The sequence below is a fragment of the Limulus polyphemus genome, unplaced genomic scaffold (genome assembly GCF_000517525.1).
Source record: "Limulus polyphemus unplaced genomic scaffold, Limulus_polyphemus-2.1.2 Scaffold2443, whole genome shotgun sequence".
NCBI classification, from domain to species: Eukaryota; Metazoa; Arthropoda; class Merostomata; order Xiphosura; family Limulidae; genus Limulus; species Limulus polyphemus.
The window spans coordinates 67,150-87,878 of NW_013668053.1; the positions used below are offsets into that span (position 1 = coordinate 67,150).

General features: G+C 33.4%; 1 protein-coding gene across 1 annotated transcript in view; it reads left to right on the plus strand.

The window, feature by feature from the left end:
• LOC106466973 (smoothelin-like) overlaps positions 1 to 20,729 on the plus strand; it is a 38,118-nt gene that overhangs the window by 13,930 nt on the left and 3,459 nt on the right. The window contains exons 2-7 of the mRNA XM_013927284.2: positions 4,588 to 4,692; positions 6,028 to 6,103; positions 7,480 to 7,653; positions 8,139 to 8,309; positions 8,904 to 8,988; positions 18,710 to 18,797. Of these exons, the coding sequence (XP_013782738.1) occupies positions 4,618 to 4,692; positions 6,028 to 6,103; positions 7,480 to 7,653; positions 8,139 to 8,309; positions 8,904 to 8,988; positions 18,710 to 18,797 (669 nt within the window). The 5' untranslated portion in view covers positions 4,588 to 4,617. The remainder of the gene's footprint in view (positions 1 to 4,587; positions 4,693 to 6,027; positions 6,104 to 7,479; positions 7,654 to 8,138; positions 8,310 to 8,903; positions 8,989 to 18,709; positions 18,798 to 20,729) is intronic.

Consider the following 20,729-nt stretch of genomic DNA (forward strand, 5'->3'; position numbering starts at 1 on the left):
ATATATATATATATATAGTTTGCACTGTAACTATATGCATACTATGAAACAGGAAAGTATTTGTACATTGTGCGACGTGCGGACAAAGCTAATATTTTAGTGATCATGGACAAACAGGAATATAAAACAAAATTGGACGCCATTCTATCGGACAATAAAAAGTTTAAGAGGATTAGAGCTGACCCGACAAAAACACTAAAAACAGACGTTAATAAATTGATCGCCACTGTCAACAAACAAGCAAAAGAAAAGGTTCTCCAACCTATCATAGGAGACTATGCGCCTGGATATATCTACGGAACCGTAAAAACTCATAAACAGAACAGCCCTGACGACATAATATACATATATATATGCGCGTGTGTGTGTGTATTCAAAAGATTCAAAAACAGCCCAAGCGATGATAAGTAAATAAGAAAGTCGCGATTTTGAATTTTCCTGTTTTGTTCCAGTTTGAAAATGAAATATGAATAAGCCTTTCACAGTGAAACTCGACTGCTCTCAGTTTCTTAAAACTGAATATTTTCTTTTATCTTCCCGTACAACATTTAGGGATCCTGTCTTTACATTTAAAATAATTACTTATACTAAACTTGATTTGCGGATAAGTTTTGTTATTCAAAATCGCTTTAATTTTTCTCTGTAATTTTGTTGAATGTTCACCAATGAAGGGTAGAGTACAGTTTTAAAATGTTTATATATATATATTAGGAATATAGAAAGCTTTTAAATACTTATTAATAATACTATCAATCAACTGTACAGGAAAACTATTTTTTTTTTTTTTTGTAAAACAACCTTTGTTTTGTACTTCTTCATGGAATCTGGAAAAAAAAGGACTAACTATGCTATAAGCCCAATGAATTAAATTATAAAGTATGTTCATCTTAAATTCAAAAGGTAAAAAACTATCAAAATAAAAATATTGCCCAGTAAACATTGGTTTATAATAACACTTAGTCTCAAAATTTCTACCTAAGTTAACTATCTTGGTATCTGAAAAAAGGTAAAGTATTAACAGTCTGCCAGTCCATTGTAAATTTAATATTGTTGTGTTGACTGTTCAAGTAATTTTGGAATTCCTGAATATCAAGTTTATTTTTAAAAACAACAAAAATATCGTAAGCATATCTTCTATAATATAACAGTTTAAATCGTTCGGGACGATTTTCTAACCACTTCTGCCTCGTGGACCAGTCGAATACACAGTATAAACACCTTTCTGTTCTCTCCAGTAATCGTAGTTTCTTTCTCTGCGATTAATCAACTAGGCAACCAATCATTTTCTAAAATCCGAAGACTCCTTGAACATCAACTGCCACTGTTTCTTCACTACATTTGTAATATGCTTGAGGCAGCCGACTGTTCACACCGGAAGCATGTTCCAGTACTTAAGTATAACAATATATCATAACACACAATAATATATCTATAACAAAAACCTCCATAACATTGGTTTCATAGCGATCTGGAAATAAATCTATACGCACAACTTCTAGAAGAATCAGATATACACGCATAAGTAGCCACAAAAGAGTCAAATCTACACACAAACAGCTAATCTCAAGACAGCTAAACTTACACACACACACAACTAGCTTCAGGAGGGTCAAATCCTCACACATAACTAGTTTTAGATGAGTCAACTCTACAAATGAGAGTAAAATCTACACAATTACAACTCTAAGAAGAGTAAAATCTACATGCACAGCTAATCAGAAGAAATCAAAATGAGACACAAATACTCTTAGGAGAGTCATATATACCTAACTCGTATACCAGGTGAATCAAATCTAGATAAACAACTAATCCCAGGAATGTCAAATCCACACACACACACACACACTCAACAACTAATAACAAGAAACCAAATTTATTTAGATAATCCCAGGGGAGTGAAGGTTCAAATATACATACATGCAAGTCCTAGGATGGTCAAATCTACACACACACACCCGCTCAACTTAGAAGAGGCACACATACACACACGCGCAACTTAGAAGAGGCACACATACACACATGATCAGTCCTAGGTGAGTCAGACCTACACAGATACTACACCTAGAAATGTCAGATGTACACAAACAACTAGTCTCGTTTAATCTAAATAAATGACTAGTCCCAATTGAGTCAAATCTACATAAAGACATAGTCCTAAAAGGATCAAATACACACAAACAACTAGTCGCATTTAGTCTCATGAAAACCTGACGTACACATAACCAGTCTCAGGTGAGTAAAATCTAGACAAACAAATAATTCTAGAAGAGTCAGAGCTACACACAATTAGTCTCAGGAGAGTGTACTCGAGGTACATAGTAATCCCAAGAGAATAAAATCTACAAATAGCTAATCACAGTAAGTCCAGTTTTCACAAAAATAGTACCAGATGTGTAAAATACACCTTTTATTAGTCACAGAATGGTCTAGTGTATATAGATAAAGGTCCCAGCAGTGTTAAATATATATACATACATACAAGTCCAGAAATGTCGAAATCCACACTCATAATTAGTTTCAGAAGAATTAGATCTATACAAACAGTTAGTCTCAGAAAAGTCAAATCTACACATTACCAGCCAAATCCAGACAAATAACTAGTGTGTGGAGAATCAAGTTTACGCACATGCTTGTCCCAGGTGAGCCAAATATAGACACACTTGCTAATCACACAAAACACAATTTTGACATAAACATCGTCTCAGGTGAGTCATATCTACACATTGAATTTCTAGACGAGTCAGGTCTACACACATACTAGTCCCAGGGCTGCCAAAGATACACATACAACTAGTCTCAAAAAGAGTCAAATCTAAAATATGACTTGTCTCATGTGGGTTAGATCTACACACACAGTTGTAACTAAACCAAGAGAGTTAAATCTCCACATCTAATTAATTCTAGGAGAGTCAGATGTACACTTATAATTGGTCTCGGAAGAGTCAAATTTATACACAGAAATAGTCTCGGAAAAGTCAGAGCCACACACACATAACTTGTACAAAGGGGAGTCAAGTCTATACACTCAATATCAGGGGAGTCAGATCTACATACGCAACTAGTCCCAGGAGAGTCAAATCTACACACACAGCTATTCACAATAAAAGAAATTTGCACACACACTCAATAGTGAAATCTACACACACTACCAATCCCAGGTGAGTCAAATCTACACTTATCTATTTCCCGGTGAGCCAAATCTATACATACAACTAGTTCTAGAAGAGTAAAATCTATACACACAGTTAGTTCCAAGAGAATAAAATCTACACAAATCCGGCTAATCACAAAAAAACGCACATATATTATATATTCAGGTTAGTCAAATCCATACCCATAACGATTTTCTGGTGAGCTAAATCTACACACACAACTAGTCCCAAACGAGTCAGTACTACACCCACTTTTAATATCATGAGAGTCAGATTTATACACATACTTGTCCCAGGAGTGTTAGATGTACAAAAACAATTGGTCTCAGGGGAGTCCAATCTACATATCCAACTAATTCCTGCAAAGTCAGATCTATTCATATAACTAGTCCTAGGAGAGTCGAATCTGCACACAGAACTAGTAACAAGAAGGTCAGATCAACACATACATCTAATCCCAAGAAAATCAGATTTTCAAATGTAAATAACTATCGTTCCAAGTCAAATGGCTAGACAGTCAGAACTACGCACCTAAGTAATCCAAAGAGGTTCTTATCTACCAACATAATTAATCATAGGAGAGTTAGATAATCAGGACCAGAACTGAAAAAGATATTCACAAAATATATGTATTTATTTAATAAATTTTATAGGCAAAACTTAATCCAGGACTTGTACTCTTGAGCGGAGACTCTGCTTGAATCGGAGTGAATATGGAGGGCGTGTCCCTTTATGTGTACTGTTTAGCGAACAGCTGCTTGGAAAGGAATAAGTCTGGATAATGTTTCGGGACTACCAAATTTAACTCTTTTCAGGAAGACCGTCTTTAAAAATTACATACCATACACATGCACATACGTTGAATTACTTTTTATCACGTGATTACTTAAAATCACCGAAATGACGACTCAGCTGCGAATGTAAACTATTTTTAGTGATGTTATAATGTTTTATTGAGATTAACTTGTAAGTCAACACATACGCTAAGTTGATAATACACGTCAGTAATATTTAATAAAATTCGTAACAACTTGAAATTCAATAAATGAATGAAAGTAAACACAGACCTAAGTTATTTTGAAATCTCATTATATAAAATATTTTTGTCAACACAACACATTACTTTGACGTCATTTTCTGGTGGTTTGATTTTTATTTATTTATATATTTTTAGTATGAAGACCTTGGTGGCCTTTCAGCCGTTTTGTGCAATTTATTTTTCTATTTAGTCTCAAACACTTAATAACTCCGTGAACATAAAATCATAGAATCCCTTTGTAAATAAACCTACCTTTAAACAGAGAGCTCGCAATACCTAATATGTGTGGTAAGTGAATGAGTCGATTGCTGGGAAAGTATAGAATGTTCATTACATAAGAAGGGCATATGCTGTCGCATAAGTAATTTTAATTTCAAAGTTGTTTTTTGTTCCTAGATTACAGAAGAGTCTCAACCAACCTCCAAGATGGGAGACGATTCACGAGTCGTTAATGGAGTTGACCTGGCTTCTGTAGACGACGAAGCTTTCTTGTATCAGCTGGTAAGTTAGATTGTAGCTAACTGCGTAGTTGATTATCAGCTGAAAATATGTGTCAAGAGACGCTGTAGTGCAAACTGGCACTTATCACCAATGATGACGAAGGATGGTGTGAAACGTTAATAGTCGTTTGATGTAAGAACGAAACAATTTAAGTTCGGTGTAAAATTCAATTAATTGGGAATCACGGTGGAAAATATCGTTAACTACAAAGGCACCCAACTGACGAAACAATGCATTCTAATATATATAAGTAGAAACGTGAGAAAATATACTTAATTAGTTATACTGATGGCTAGGTTGATTTTTAGTTTTGCTCTTAATACATAGCTTACTCTGATCGGAAGTTATTATTATTAGCTTAATATTTTATTCTAGTTTTGTGATATTAGGCATTAGAAGATAAAAAGCGCAAATTTTGATGAACTGGAGGTTTAGTATTATAATTACTGAATAATTTTAAGTAAAAAGCGACAACTATTGCCATGTGAAATTTCAGTTTTAGGATATCAAGTTCTGTGCAGAATGCCTACTACTCTTGATAAATATTGTGAATTTCTTTTCCTTGCAAAAACTTGAATTTTAGTGAAAAAAATACACGTTTTGGTCAAGAAAAGAAATTTAACAACTAAATAGTTAGTCCGCTGAATAATAATGAATAATTAATTGTGACGGTATATCACATGTTATCAAAACATCTAACTTATTTTAGGTTAGTGAGTGAGAAGTGGTGAGTAAAACCAAACAAAGTGTTTCATGAATATTGATAGTTTAACTATAATAATAGAAACATGCTTGTTTTAATTCCAAGTCTGCGTATTTAAATGCCTCTTCTAGTCTATTCTTCAAATTTTCGAGTAGTTTCGATGATACATATAGGTCGGATCTTTTCAGTACCATTTTTGAAGTTATTTAGCAGGATTTACACAAAGAATTCTAATTTATCTAAGAAAACAGTCTCACAATTAAAAAACAGAAATATGAAACTGATTAGAACCCAATTGCTCTTATAGTGCGTTTCTTAAATGACGAACTGATAAACAAATATAAAACGAAACAATGACAAAACGAAAGGTAAAAACTTTAGATATATAAACCAAAATGTTCTAAACAAAGCCGAAGCTTTGAAACATTCAAAAATATAAACGGAATTTTAGGAGTATAAGCTGAAACGTTGATAAATTTAAATAGAAACTTTATAAACCAAAATGTGGAATTTATATTAATATTATTTGTTATTTTATTGAATTGATATATGTGTGATGACAGATGAACTTTTTTATGATTCTGTCTGAGCCGTTACGATGTTTCAGTTCGCATCGTTTGCTGTTTCCTCAGATGGATAACACAGAAGACGTTGATCAGAGGAAATTAGTGAGGGCGAGACTTCGAGAGGTTCAAGCAGTCTCTAGAGGTTAGTAGTGCATCGCGTGATGGTTTGTATTATAAACTAAACATATCTTTTTATATACACCTTCTAGAAGTGACGTAGAAGTTTCTTTGTCCGTGTGTTCAATTAAAAACGCTTTCTCCAGCAAACAAACTGCTGTAGATAAGTTCTCAAATCGTATTAAATTAAGGCTCACCATCTTAAGGTAGATTTAAACGTTGAATAATTTCTCACGTGTTGCTATCATTAGGGTGGAACTATGTATATTAAAACTTTGTAAGATTTCAAAAGAACAATAAATGTGTCAGTCGAATTGTGTTTTCTGCAAACCTTGATCTTAAAAACAACAACAAAACCATTTTGTGTGTTTATTTACTACTTAATAAATATATTATTTTCTGAACAATCTTTTGGATACGTATTAAGATCATTCATGCATACCCACCAAAACTTATATTATCTCTTACACGAAATTCTCCTTTCTATTTAAGTGCCAGTTTTGCTAATTAAAGTTTATCATCCTTTATTCGAAACATTTTTTTATTTCTGTGTCTTTTTTTAATTCTATTCACGCCAACAATTGGAAAAAACCACTTAAGTGTTTAAAAGAATAGGTAACAATAGATTTAGTTTCTAGTTTATAACCTGAAGATTCGGTTTCTTTTTAAGTAAATGTAAAATGTCTCGCTCTGTACTATAAACTACAGGGAGGACCTAAATACGGAAGTAATAGAGTACAGGGAGAGCCCTAATATGGAAGTGACAGCCTAGAGGAAGACAGCTTCTTAATACCACCCACCGCTAACTCTTGGGCTATTATTTATCAACTACTAGTGGAATTTAACGGCACGTTATAAAAAAAAAACCACGGCTCAATGCCAGTCACTCCCCCACTCCTCCCCGAAGAAAATAACACATGGAAATGTGTAATTTAACTAGTAAAGTGTCTATGTGAAATGTTTTAGTTTGTTTTTTTCCGGCACAGACCTTCTCCCAGTGACTCAGCAATAACTTTAAAGGCTTATAACGCTAAATTCGGGGTTTGAACCCTGAGGTGGGCACAGTAAAAATATCCCATTGTGTAATTTTATGCTTCAGAATACAAACAAACGTGAGGAACAAGTCCTGTCCAAACTGATGACACGTCACGTGAACCAAGAACTCCACTAACGAATCAAATATTAATATTATTATTCTTTTTCACTCAACCTTTTCATATGACCATATTTTTCTCACAAAATAACAGCTTAAAAATCAAATGAAAATGTATATATGATTATTTATATCATTTAGGTAAGTGAAGAGAATTCTATGCAAACTGCCGATTTTTTATAGCGTATTAATTTGGAAATATGACATAATTCTATTGAGTTTTATTACATGCATGTTCGCTTCTGTAGCAAAGCGAGAAGAAATGATGAAAAAGAGAGAACAAGAACGTGAAGATGCCATCAAACAACGTCAACAGGAAGCAGAAGAGAAGAAAAAGCGAACACTAGCTATGTATGATAGTATGGCTAAGTCAGCTCCCGCGGGCGGACCTAAAGCTATGGATATCAACATATACAAGGAAGGTAAGTCATAATCTTGGTAACAGCTAATTTAGGTTTATATAAGACATAAAAAGGAGAAACAAAATGTTTAAGGAATATGAGAATTGGCTAGAGAATATATTTGCAGGGATGCTGTCTTGTGGAAGATGACAGGTTATATAGTTTGCCCCTGAAAAAGAAAGGACCACTTTTCGAAAGCGCTCGAGTTATCGGGTTTTTATTAATTTCTGTCAAAACTTCTTGAACCTACGTGTTTTTCAAACATCTTGGAGGTTATATAGTGTCACACTTTCTTTGAGGAGAAACTAAACATACCAAAATTTATAAAAGATAGTTTTTCTTGGAAGCTGTAACAACAAAAATTATTTTTTGTCGGTTAAGTCGGTTATATAAAACATAATAATATTGTAATTTAAAAGGAGGGTAAAGTGGAAACATTTTATGAAATAAATAAAAAAACATATTTTTTATCATAAACAGCTTGGCTACTTATTTTCTTTGTATAGGTAAGCCTTGTTCGGATGATAATGCTGCCATGGTACAGCCGCAGCGTGATCTGGTGGAAGAATCAATTCGTGAGCGACAAAAAGAAGCAGATGAAAGAAAAAGAAAAATTCTAGCAGGTTTTGACACGGCAGCAAAATCAGGAACATCACAAGCTGTGAAAAAGACTGAGAGTAAGTATATCTTTTTGAACCTGCTATTTTTTCAATATATTTTATGAATTCTTGTTATAAAGAAAAATCTTTCACATCTTTTAAAAATTTTAAGCAAAATTCAGGGTGAAAGAGGTAATTATTGAAGTTTTGTTTATCATAAACAGTGTAAGGTAAAAATTGTAAAAAAGTAAAACAACTAAAAACAAGTATTTGTTTCATTTTGGATAAGTAAAACGAGCATCATGTACCTGCCGTAGTTTGCACACATTTCGAACTGCTAGCGGGTGAATGAAGTTTGTTACATCATCACGTCTTCTTCAAGTTACCTCAGATGGATGAAGTTTGTTACATCATCACGTCTTCTTCAAGTTACCTCAGATGGATGAAGTTTGTTACATCATCACGTCTTCTTCAAGTTACCTCAGATGGATGAAGTTTGTTACATCCTCATGTCCTCTCAAACTGCCCCAGGTGGATGAAGCTTATTACACCATCATGTCATGTCCAAACTACTTCAGGTGGATGCACTTGATTTATACTGTCCAAAATGAATCTTTAACCACCATCTAAAGCCTCTTTTATGTACTCAGCTTAGTGTTCTTTTCATTTTAGTAAACCAGAATAAGGTATCAGCTCGATCCAAGTTTCAACAGATGGACGCAGTCAACACAAGCCAGCAAGGAAACAAAACTCCAAAGTAAGTCAAATTTTCTTTAATATATTAGAGTAAATTACTTACAATTGAATACACACTTCCGAAAAATGTAACAGGAAAGCTTTAACTTGTTAAAACAATAGATATTGAGTAAATTTCTTTAAAAATAAGCTATAAATTCAACGCACCCGTGTTAATCGTAAGCATATATATTTTACATTAATAAGAAGTTAAGTCTGTCTAACCTGTTCAAGAATAAGCCTAAACCTGCACAGTCTAATTCTGTAAAATCAGCTAATTCAACCTAACCTAAATACATTTTAACTGAAGTTACAACTTACTTCCAGTATGACCTATTCAAACATACTTTAACCAGGAAACATTTCAATATAATCCGTATTACACACTTTTTAAACGGTGTAACAAATATGTATGACTTTCATTGGACTAAATCTGTCCTAACTTTTTCACACCTTAACTTGATCAAACCTATTTTAACGAATTACAACTTAATCTTATCACAATCCTTTCAACTCTATTTTAATGATGCAGAAGTACAACATAATCTCACCCTAATCCGTTCAAACGTGTTTTATTCAACGTAAAGAGCTTAATCTTTCCATTTGTATTATAGCTCGTTTTACAACATAATTTTACCCTAATCTATTAAAACCAACCTGTAAAACACATTACAGATAATTGCTCCAACTTGTCACAATTCTACTTTACATAAGCTGGCGTAACTAATTATATCTAATATGAAGAAAACATTTTCAGATTTAAACTGTATATTTAAAATCAAGCCAAAAATATAAAGGCATAATCGGAATTTATTCAAACTCCCGGAAAATGTTTTAAACTAACATTACTTAAATTTATATAATTGCCACTGTTTACTCATATTGCATTATTATCAGTTGTATTATTCTTAACTTTTTTTCAAAGCAAACTAGAGTTTATTACTAGACTTAATAACTAGGAACATAGATCAAAATAAGTACAATAACACAGAGACAAGGTATGATGGGAAAAAAGCAGCGCAGGCATTGGTTAATAACATGTGAGTCGCCGAACAACCTCTTCAAGTTCTATTTTCATTTCAACTAAATCTGTAAAGTTTGTTGTAAGCCTCTTTGATATTTCAATTTAGATGTTTGTTTGCTACAAGATGCATAATACAATATATACAAATATATACTTGAAAAATGATTTGGTAAATACAAAGACTAAACTAGCCCACACCTCTTCTTGCATCTGCCCATGAAGTCCGACGTTAAATACCATTTGCTATGAAATATGGAATAAGATTACTTATTTGATCTATAGCTGATACTTCTATTGCTATGTCATCCGTGATTGCAGGGCTTTTTCGGACTACTTTAGCTACATCAACACATAATCCATTTAAAGAATTTAACTGGCTAATTCCACAACATCGCCCAATAAAAAAATAATGGATTATAATAAAAAGTTACCAAGGGAGGAATATCAGGCTTAGTTCGAAAATAATTCCCAAGTTGAACAGGTAGAATACTGAACAATAAGTTAATCATCTTCTTACCCATTTAAAAGGACCAGGTTCAACAAAGTTAAGCAACCTTTCAGCTGAGATTTGTAACAACGATCAAGCTTTAGTAGCTGCCTTATCAAACAGGTTCAGAATGGCAATCAGAAGGAATTACCCAAAGCAAAGTTACAAAGCAGGGTATGGAGGAAAGAAGAAACCTTAACTGAAATGGTGGAAGAATTGGAAAGGTTTGCCCAATTATTTTACCTGGTTGCTCCACATGAACGATAAATTTGTTAGTATGCAACCAATTTACAGATGCCATAAGACGAAGATATGCAAATTAAGAGGAAGCAAAATACTTGTATTATACTTAAAAAATGTTTTCCAGTTGGAGATGAAACTTGAATTAATTTAAGTCGCAAATAAAGAACTAAAGACACTATCTAGAAGTTATAGGATCATTAAATCAAGTCGTATCGAAACTTCAACTCAATTTAATTTTAGTCTAGAAGAACTGAAAGGATTAGTTAGACAATTAGTTACATAGAATGGAGGAAATAAACCAGAATACAAGAGAACATATTGCCAGAAGCTACAGACATAAATCTGTATGAAATAAAAACTCCTCTAAAAGGATTTCAGAAAACAAGTATTGTTATAAATATGGAAAAATTACCATTGAAGCCAAGAATGTGAGTATTCAAGAACTATTAATACTCCAAAAATACAATATCCTGAGGATGGGTTTTCGAGCCTAACCAAAATCAAAAGAACAACAAAGGGTTAACCAGACAGCAGATATTGCTGATATATGGAATGAGCCTCAGCTAGTAATATCCCAAGTGCCCCAAGTGAGATAAGAAGATTATTGTTTAAAGAAACCAGTCTGTGGGTTTATTGATGGGAAGCCTTACTATGTTGGTCGACACTGGTTATACAGCTACAATTATTTGACTCAGCTGTGTAATGAAAGATGGGAAATTGCCTTGAAGGATGAAAAAAATAATACAGATAAATGTGAAAAGCCAATAAACATAAAGTTCGAGCAAGAAGAAAATTGGATGTTACTCTTACTGTAGAAAACTTCTCTATGCCTTGTGATGGGTGATTTACATCGAGGAACTGACTTCATGCTGAAACAGAGATTCGAAGTTAGACTAACTTCATATAGCTTCACAGTCTTTGACCACAAAATCCCTGTGCGCTTTGGGACAATTACTACACCAGAGGTTGAACTTTCAGTGACAACAAGGAGGAGATTCATTGTACTACCAAGAAGTGAAATACTCATACCAGGGCATATTTACATCCAGTGATTGGGATATAATAGAATCAAGCTCTCCAGCAGGTTCTGAGGGATTAATAATCGGAAGAACTCTCGTAGATCTGAAAAATGAAGGTATTATGATTAAGGCTATGAACATAACAAACCATTGTTACGCATTCAGAATTTAAAATAGTCCTATGCCGATATTTTAGTTAATTTACGCTATTTGCCCACAAGATTGACACACACCATCTTCGTTTTTCACACAAATATGTTTTAATATATATATACAACAGTACAATTTACAACAACAATTATTACAAATAGTTACCACAAGCAAAGTTTTATAAAACAAAAATCTCACTAACTTACAAACAACACAAAATTTTCTTTTTAGTCCAGAGTCTCCTTGATATCCAGCGAGTTAACTTGAAGTCGATGTACGTACAATTGCCGAGAGGCTAGCTAGCTTTATCAGACACTGAATTGTTGGACCGTCGAAGTAAGATAATATTTTCATAAAACTTCAAATGTCCGATGAGAATTCAGTAATACTTTCGGAAATATATTAACGTCCGATGAGAATCCACTGACGTTCGAAATTTATAACTGTTCCTGGTCAAATGTCGTATATTTTCCGGTTGATAAGGGTTAGCAAAATCACAGTTTATAGCGTACACGGTTATAACAGGTTTCTAGTAGACTTATATGTTCTCTCTCTTTTTTTGCGCGTCGCCTTTTATAGGCGCTGGAAAAATTTTCTAGAAAGTTCGGATAACAATATTGAACTATATTTAACCTGTTATAGAAGTGATCATAGTTACGAATCCATTGTATGTTTAAGCTGTTTTACTTGTTCGATTACAAACGTTTCTTAATTCAATTTTATTGCAGCTAACTAATAGAAACATAGATAACGTAACCTAATAGCTTTACTAGCGCTAGCTTTTGGTAGTCTATTGTAACTTGAGGCTCAGGCTTTGACTTTCATATCATAACTTGCCACAGAAAATAATATAAAACATATTTTACTAATATTTTATGTTTGTAGCTTTTCGTCACTTATGAATAAATATTTTGCGTATTTTCAATTGAATTTGAAGTTAGCATAACATAGTTGTAACTATATTAAAGCCAGAATAGGCATGTGTAAATACTTTATAACTATGTACAAAACTAATATTAATGTTGATTCTTCCTGCGCTTGCTCACAATGCACGTTTTAGTCCTTTTGTCTTGCGGCTGTCAGTGGTACTTCACAGCTCCTGCTAAACCAAGCAGACCATCCTGGAATTTTATCAGAGATGTGCCCGAGACTACAAGGTTAGCAACGTTTTACAGGTTTATGTATAGAATATTATTCTGGTATAGCAGCAAACTGAAAAAAAGTTTGCAGAAAAAGTCTGGTAATCTGAAAAGTAAGAAACTGGTCATTTTATTATAGCTCCTTCCCTCCACTACATACCCATTTGTAGGATACTCCATTTATTGTCATATGCGAAATAGACTACTCATGTGATGTGTCAGGGACTTTTTGATTCTTGTAAGTACAGAGATATAATCATCAAATTGTTAGTTTATGTCCTAATTTGAGGATAGTAGTTTGAACCTCCTCTAACTTTTCTCTATAAAATAGATTTTACTAATATTTTATATTTGTAACTCCTGTAAGCTTGTTTGATTTTAAAGCAAAGCTAAATAATAAACAAGCTATCGGTACTGTGTACACAACGGGAAATTGAACCCAAAATATTAGCATTGCAAGTCCGTAAACTTACCGCTGACCCACTGGGGGAACCCATCTTTTCTGAAGTTTGAGAAAAGCTACTGTTTAATAGAAGGATGAGTCAGGACAGTTAACATAAGCCAATATCCAAGAATAGACGAAAGCGGTTAGTCTGCAAGAAAAGAAGCAAGAATAAAAATGTTTCTGATCGTTTTTAAAAGGAAACGATAGTCTGTTCGTCTAGCGGGGTCCTTGTTATCAAAGAGTGCTGTTACAGGCTATTCAAAGATATCTGCCATATTATTCTATTAACATTGGCAATCGAAAGGGAATACGCCTCTCACTATGTCAGGCTAGTAAAGCGGATCAAACGTAAGAATATGTCATGGGTGTCTTTAACAGTAGTCTGGTTTGGATTATGTCCAACCTCACTTAAAACTGTTATACGGCAGCATATATCGAGTCAGAAAACCGCATATATCAGATGCAAATAGTAAACTATAGCTTCATTAGTTTCTAGATTACAAACTGTGGTCATTGAATGACTTGAAGCGAGTAATTGTGGCCTGATTAAACGTGTTTCATTCTTTCACTTTTTTTCTTTATTGATATTAAAGTACAGATACAAAGAAAACACAAGAGACATTTGACCCTGCTTGTGTTCTCTCAAAAGTTACTGAAGGTGGAGTAATGTGGTGGGAGAAGGCTATCGTGGCAACAGTTGGGTTTTTGATTTCATTAATCTCCCTAAATGTTATTGTAATGATGCCCATTCTAAAATGCTACTTGTTCATTCTGGTGGAAAAGGACTCTTCCGCAATAATTAACCAAGGTGAACTGTCTGAAAAAAAATCCACAACAGTAACTTCACCAGTTTCCTCGGCAAGCGCAATTACTAGATTTTAATTCCATGTAATATTTTACAGATTAATTTGAACGTTGACTTTGCCACCGTGACCTTATGCAGGCGTCTGTAAAACAGTTAGTTGATTAAACTCCTCGACGAATGTGCTGCAATCGATCAAAACACCTTCCAGGAGGTTTATGCTATGCCGATTCAAGGTTTAAATTACAGTGAAAGGTGGTGTAACCAGTATTTGATGGGGGTCTTAATAAAGTGACTAGTCATTATATGTGTGTATATATATATATATATATATATAGTTAATATAAAATAAGCATTAAAATATTTTGGTAGAGATTTCATTGTCAGTCCTGGTTGTCAACTTAAAGTCATTGTATATATAGTTACTATATTAAAGGTCTACAATTTACCTTTTCTATTAAGGTCTCAAACACACCCAGCATTTTAAAAAACATTTTATAATCGATTTATATTGACATTGTTAACTTTACAAAACCATTTAATAAGTGTTTGACAAGGTAAGTGATAGTGAAAATGATTTGTTTGATTTAACGTTAATGAATGGTATATTGTATTTATTCCGTAACAGGGAAACATCTTGTCACAAACTGATGTGTCTTTAAAAGAGTATAATTGTTTGTTTGTTTCGGATATTCGCAAAAAGATACGCAATTACTATATGCGCCACTCTGATCTTATTTTGATCTGATAGACTAGTCAACAACATCTGTTGTCAACTCTCAGACTACTCTAATCGAATAGTGGGATTTGTCACTCTAATAAAACATCCCAAAGTTTGGAGCACATGTTTGCAGTAATAGGATAAGTGTTATGGATCTTCATATGGTGCACATGTTTGCAGTAATAGGATAAGTGTTATGGATCTTCATATGGTGCACATGTTTGCAGTAATAGGATAAGTGTTATGGATCTTCATATGGTGCACATGTTTGCAGTAATAGGATAAGTTTTATGGATCTTCATATGGTGCACATGTTTGCAGTAATAGGATAAGTTTTATGGATCTTCATATGGTGCACATGTTTGCAGTAATAGGATAAGTGTTATGGATCTTCATATGGTGCACATGTTTGCAGTAATAGGATAAGTGTTATGGATTTTCATATGGTGCACGTGTTTGGAGTAATAGCATTCGAGTCATGGACCTGCAGATTCACAGTCCGGCACGCTAAACATTATGCCACGCCTGACTCTTATTAAGAAATGCATTTTTGTTTCTTGTGAACACTCATTTCAGGTAATGGTTTAAACGTTTGAGTATTTGAAGCTATTCACACACACACACATATGCACCTTTGAATATCTCAAAATAAGTGACGTATATAATTAAGAAACTCGTTATAAGCTTTTTTTGTCATCGTAAGAATATTACCCGAACAGAATGAGATTTCTACTACAATTAGAAAAAGTAGTATAAAGTTGTTGCACTATGGAGCTTTATCTAAAGGACTACGCTCCTAAAATTCCTGGTTTTCGGATACTCAGACTTTGGGTAGATTTCAATTCTAGGTTTGAATTTAAATTTTATGTATTAACATAAAATTTCTTAAAAACACAATAAACTTATACTTCATGTGAAAATTAATAATTTATTTGACTTGAAAGTGTTTGTTTTATCACTAAGTAAAGCCAAAAAAAAAAAAAAAAAACCCAACAGTAACGCAAACAGTAAATTGACAAACAACGATACAAGTAATGAAGTGTTTTTATTTTTGGGGAACATGATTATAAATTGTTTGTCAATTTAATGTGAACTGTCATAACAATACTCAGTTTCTCAATTTACAATTATTAGGCAGGCTGTAACACTACCTATGTAGGGATGGATCGATTTGTTTATCGAAATGGTATTTTAAATATCTCCTCAATACGTCATCAGAACTTTACAATATTATACAGTGTTTCCTTCTATAACAATATCTATATAATGACTGAGTCACAAGTTCTGGGAATGTCTGTAAATATCATAGCAAAAAGTTGGATTTCTTCTTCTTCTTTCTTCTGCTTCTTTTTATTACATGATAACTTAAAAACCAAAACAGTGGTGTCAACCTACATATTAACACAGGCAAGAATTAACATATAGCAATAGATATAACTATTCAATAGCAGTTAAGTTTAATTTATCCTATTTTTGTCTGCTAACATTCTACTACACTGTGTATCTGTGCTGTTATGTAGGGATGATGCAAATGTCATCCCCACTATCTTGTTTGCATTGTTTTTGAAGGACTGATATTAGCCATTCCTACATTTACTTCCTTTTTTGAAAAGTTTTTTCTTTACTTGTCTATTTTAATAATACTCAGTCACTATTTAAATGAATATGCACGCGCACTTCATCTCAACGGAGGTAAACAAAAGGCGGATATAAATATACTTTAGTAGACATTTTGTACAAAAAATATTAAAATCATATCAAGTAGGTCGTAAAATAATATTATAAGTTTATTTATTGAAAACATTAAGTACGGTAAAGTTTAGCCCTAACTAAACTAAAGCAAAAAATGTATACAAGTTACAGCGTTAATTTTTCTCTTAATCGAGTACAGGCCGTACTTAATAAAGACTTAACTAATGTTAGATCTAAGACGAGTGAATTTATACATTTCGGTGTCTGCGTTTGGAATTCTTTCATATTATTCTAGAAATTTTAAATAAGTACTGGTGTAATAAAGATATTAATTTGACCGCAACTGTTTTGCGGATTTTTGTTAGTATCATCATAATGCGCTTCCAAACGCAAATATTAACGCAAATAGCATCAAAATCTGTTTGCTATATATTTTCTTAATAAAGTGTGATAACCTGTACTTTACGTAGTTCTTTCTGCGGTCACTTGAAAATATAAAAAATTATTACAGTATATTCTGAATTCACAATACCTTTCTATGATTATCATTATGCCCTCCCCCTAAAAAAGGAGACATTTTACTTCCAAAAATTACGCCTGGGCAACTTTTTACTGTTTTGATTTAGGATGCCTTTCCGACTTAACGGGCCAGATATGTATTTTGGCCTGCGGTTATCTCATATGTCCATTAATCTACCTTATGATAACTCCCACAGACTGAAGCAAACACATATGAGATTTGTTCTCTTTTGAGATGTTACAGGGCTAAAAGGTAAAGAAAAATGAGGTTTTAGGCCTGACATTGATCTGTACTTCCACCATTCTACACAAGACTTTGCTTGCACAACTGTACCTTTCTTGCAATGTTACCAGGGGTCAGAGGTCAAAATATTTCTCAGAATTAGGGGTTTTGTCAGTTATTCCTCTATATTTCAACCACTCTGTGTGAAACGTTCGACAAAGGTACCATGTGACAACCCCCACAGATTAAAATAGACATATTTAGGATTTGGGCCTTTCTTTTGATTTTACAGAAGTCAGAGATAAAAAAAATTCCAGAATGCTCTGGACCTAAAAACACTGCCTGCATATGCAAACGTTACAAGGAGGTGATTATTACCAGTGTTTTGATTCACACAATACATGAAGTTGCGCATACCGTGTCAAAAAATAGGTCTTATTTATCTAAAAATTACCTGTAATGTTTTTGTCATTGAGTATGGTCCAATATATCTTTCACACAAAGAAGTCTTAAGTTGATACTGTGCTGAAAGTTCATACCTTTGAAGTATATCCGTTGTAGTTTATACCGATTTCCCTGTCTTTAATCCCATTTCTTCCTTTACAATCTACTATATTCTCATGGGGGAGGGGGAAGACATATTGCATTCGCTTGCGAATGTTGGCCTTTTAGCTCAAAATAATTAATAATTAGAGCATCGTGGCATTTAGTTGATAAAAATAAAATACTTTGAAATTCATAAAAAATAATACTAACAAATTTATGACTTCTGGAGCGTGTTTTTGTACAAATAGCAGTATAAAGTTTAAACACACACACAAATTTGCTATTCCACAGACATGTGAACGTTTTTATGCTCTATAAAAATTAACAAAACAGAAGATTTTCTTTCAATTGCTCTGCAGGTATCATTTTGCGTTATATAAAATAAAGCTATTGCCACTTTAAATACTATAACACATATATCTAATTCTGGATTTTAACATTAACATTTAACGTTAAAATTAAAAGTATTCATCAGATGGCATTAAATGATAACATGAAAAACACCATTTTAGGTAACCTACAGATATTCACTTCAGAGTGACCGGATCGTATTATGATGTGATGGTCAATCACTGGCTTTGATGTTATATAAATGCACTTCAGGTAATACAGAGCATTAACTTTCCAAAGCAACTAGCACCATAAAGTTTACTCGGCAGCTCATTTTTCCAGAAATAGTCTTCACTCATTAGCTTTCTCTCATACTTTTCTCCTTCTTTCCTGTCCACTGTAGTTTCCAGGCCACTCGAGTGAATCGCAGCGCCAGCGATATCAAGGAGATGCTGCTACAGTGGTGTCGTAGTAAGACCAAGGAGTATGAGGTTTGGTTCTTAAGGTTATCTGCATGAGCTGTTCACCTTTAACTCAGTAACATTTAGCTCTAACATTAAGGTTATCTACACGAACTGTTCAGCTTTAACTCGGTAACATTTAGCTCTAACATCAAGGTTTTCTGCATGAGCTGTTCACCTTTAACTCAGTAACATTTAGCTCTAACATTAAGGTTATCTGCATGAGCTGTTCACCTTTAACTCGGTAACATTTAGCTCTAACATTAAGGTTATCTACACGAACTGTTCAGCTTTAACTCGGTAACATTTAGCTCTAACATCAAGGTTTTCTGCATGAGCTGTTCAGCTTTAACTCAGTAACATTTAGCTCTAACATTAAGGTTATCTTCACGAGCTGTTCAGCTTTAACTCGGTAACATTTAGCTCTAACATTTCTTTTTGTTGTTGATGTTGAAGATATTATTCAATAATATCGCTTGCATGACCTGTTTGACTTTCTGAGATAACTGATTTACAATGAAGTTCATACGCAGTGCATTTTGATAACGTTAAAAACCATCAGCAAGGAGTTTATTACAATAGCTTTTCCTATCCTAAAACAAAAAAAAGTGATACTTTAAAACTGAAATAGTCACTTGTTTTTCCTTTTTATTGAGCTAATAGTGTGGAAGGCGGCTGTCCGCTGGCGGAATTACGCTAGTGACTATTATTGTTTGAACAAAGTTATACTCACCACAGGAAAGCTGGGACAGCCAATAGGAAGTAATTTGTCGTAATTGGAGCATAAAGAATATGAAACAGTTAAATTTCACTGCACATCATATCAACTTACATCTTTAGAAAATTAGTATGTGAATTTATGAAACTTATGCAATCATACCATAGGAGTATACAGAAAGGTACACCCAAAAGGGCGGAGGTGTCCAACGATATCCCGTACGTCACAATTAAAGGCTTGTTAAACGGCCCCCAACAAATCATTCCGTTAATTATATTTTTAATTCATATTCAAAATAACATGTATTTCCAAACATTATCACTTTCTGAGTCAGTGTTGTTACTATATACATATATATAGATCATCTTCATGCCAACGAAAAATATTACTACTTCATTTAATGTCTTATTGATAAACACGGCGTCATAATTCTCTTGAGTCTTGCTTCTAAATGTATGCTGTAGGAGGAAAGTCAGGGTTAGTTTAAAACAAAAAATAGAACATCGTTTCACCTCCTCTCTGATACTGGTTACACTTGATGCGTTGTTTAGCAAAACGGTTTTGTCAACAATTTTCATTGTCGTAGTTCAGTAAGTCATTTTTAAAATATCATTAAGAATATCACTTACCATCTGCTTCTTAGATTTGGGTACATATTTATGGCGCCTTATACTTTAGAAAGCGTTATTTGAATAATTTTATTTGGGCTAAATTATTTATTTGTATAAGTGAATAACGCAACCATTAGCCTGGTCAACGGTCTTTAATTTCAGGGCTTTGCTTGAAAATCTCGACCGAAAGATGGCAAGAACTGTTAATTTCTAGGCGAAAGTAATTCAGCTTTCGAATCATTTATGTGAGTTTAAACAAATTGAAGTTTAAGATAAGAAGAATGATAGATGTTAAATAGATAGCTAGATACTGTCCAAAATTAGGATACTCAGTTCTACTACCAATCTGCTTTACATCGACAAAATTGTAAGTTAAGCTGTCACGGAGTAATACAAAGATAGATGATTCGATGACGAGGAATCCACTTTGAGACTTATAATGGTTGGAGACGGCTTGAATGGGTAATGAAGAAAAACTTTAATATAACAGCAAATGTACAACGTTTCGACAAGGTTTTGTCATCATCAGGTACAAGTAATTTACACTGACACAGATATATATATATATATACAGTATTTAACAAAGAAGTCACATGAACGGAACTGTTGTGAAATTTAGAAGAGGTATCTAGG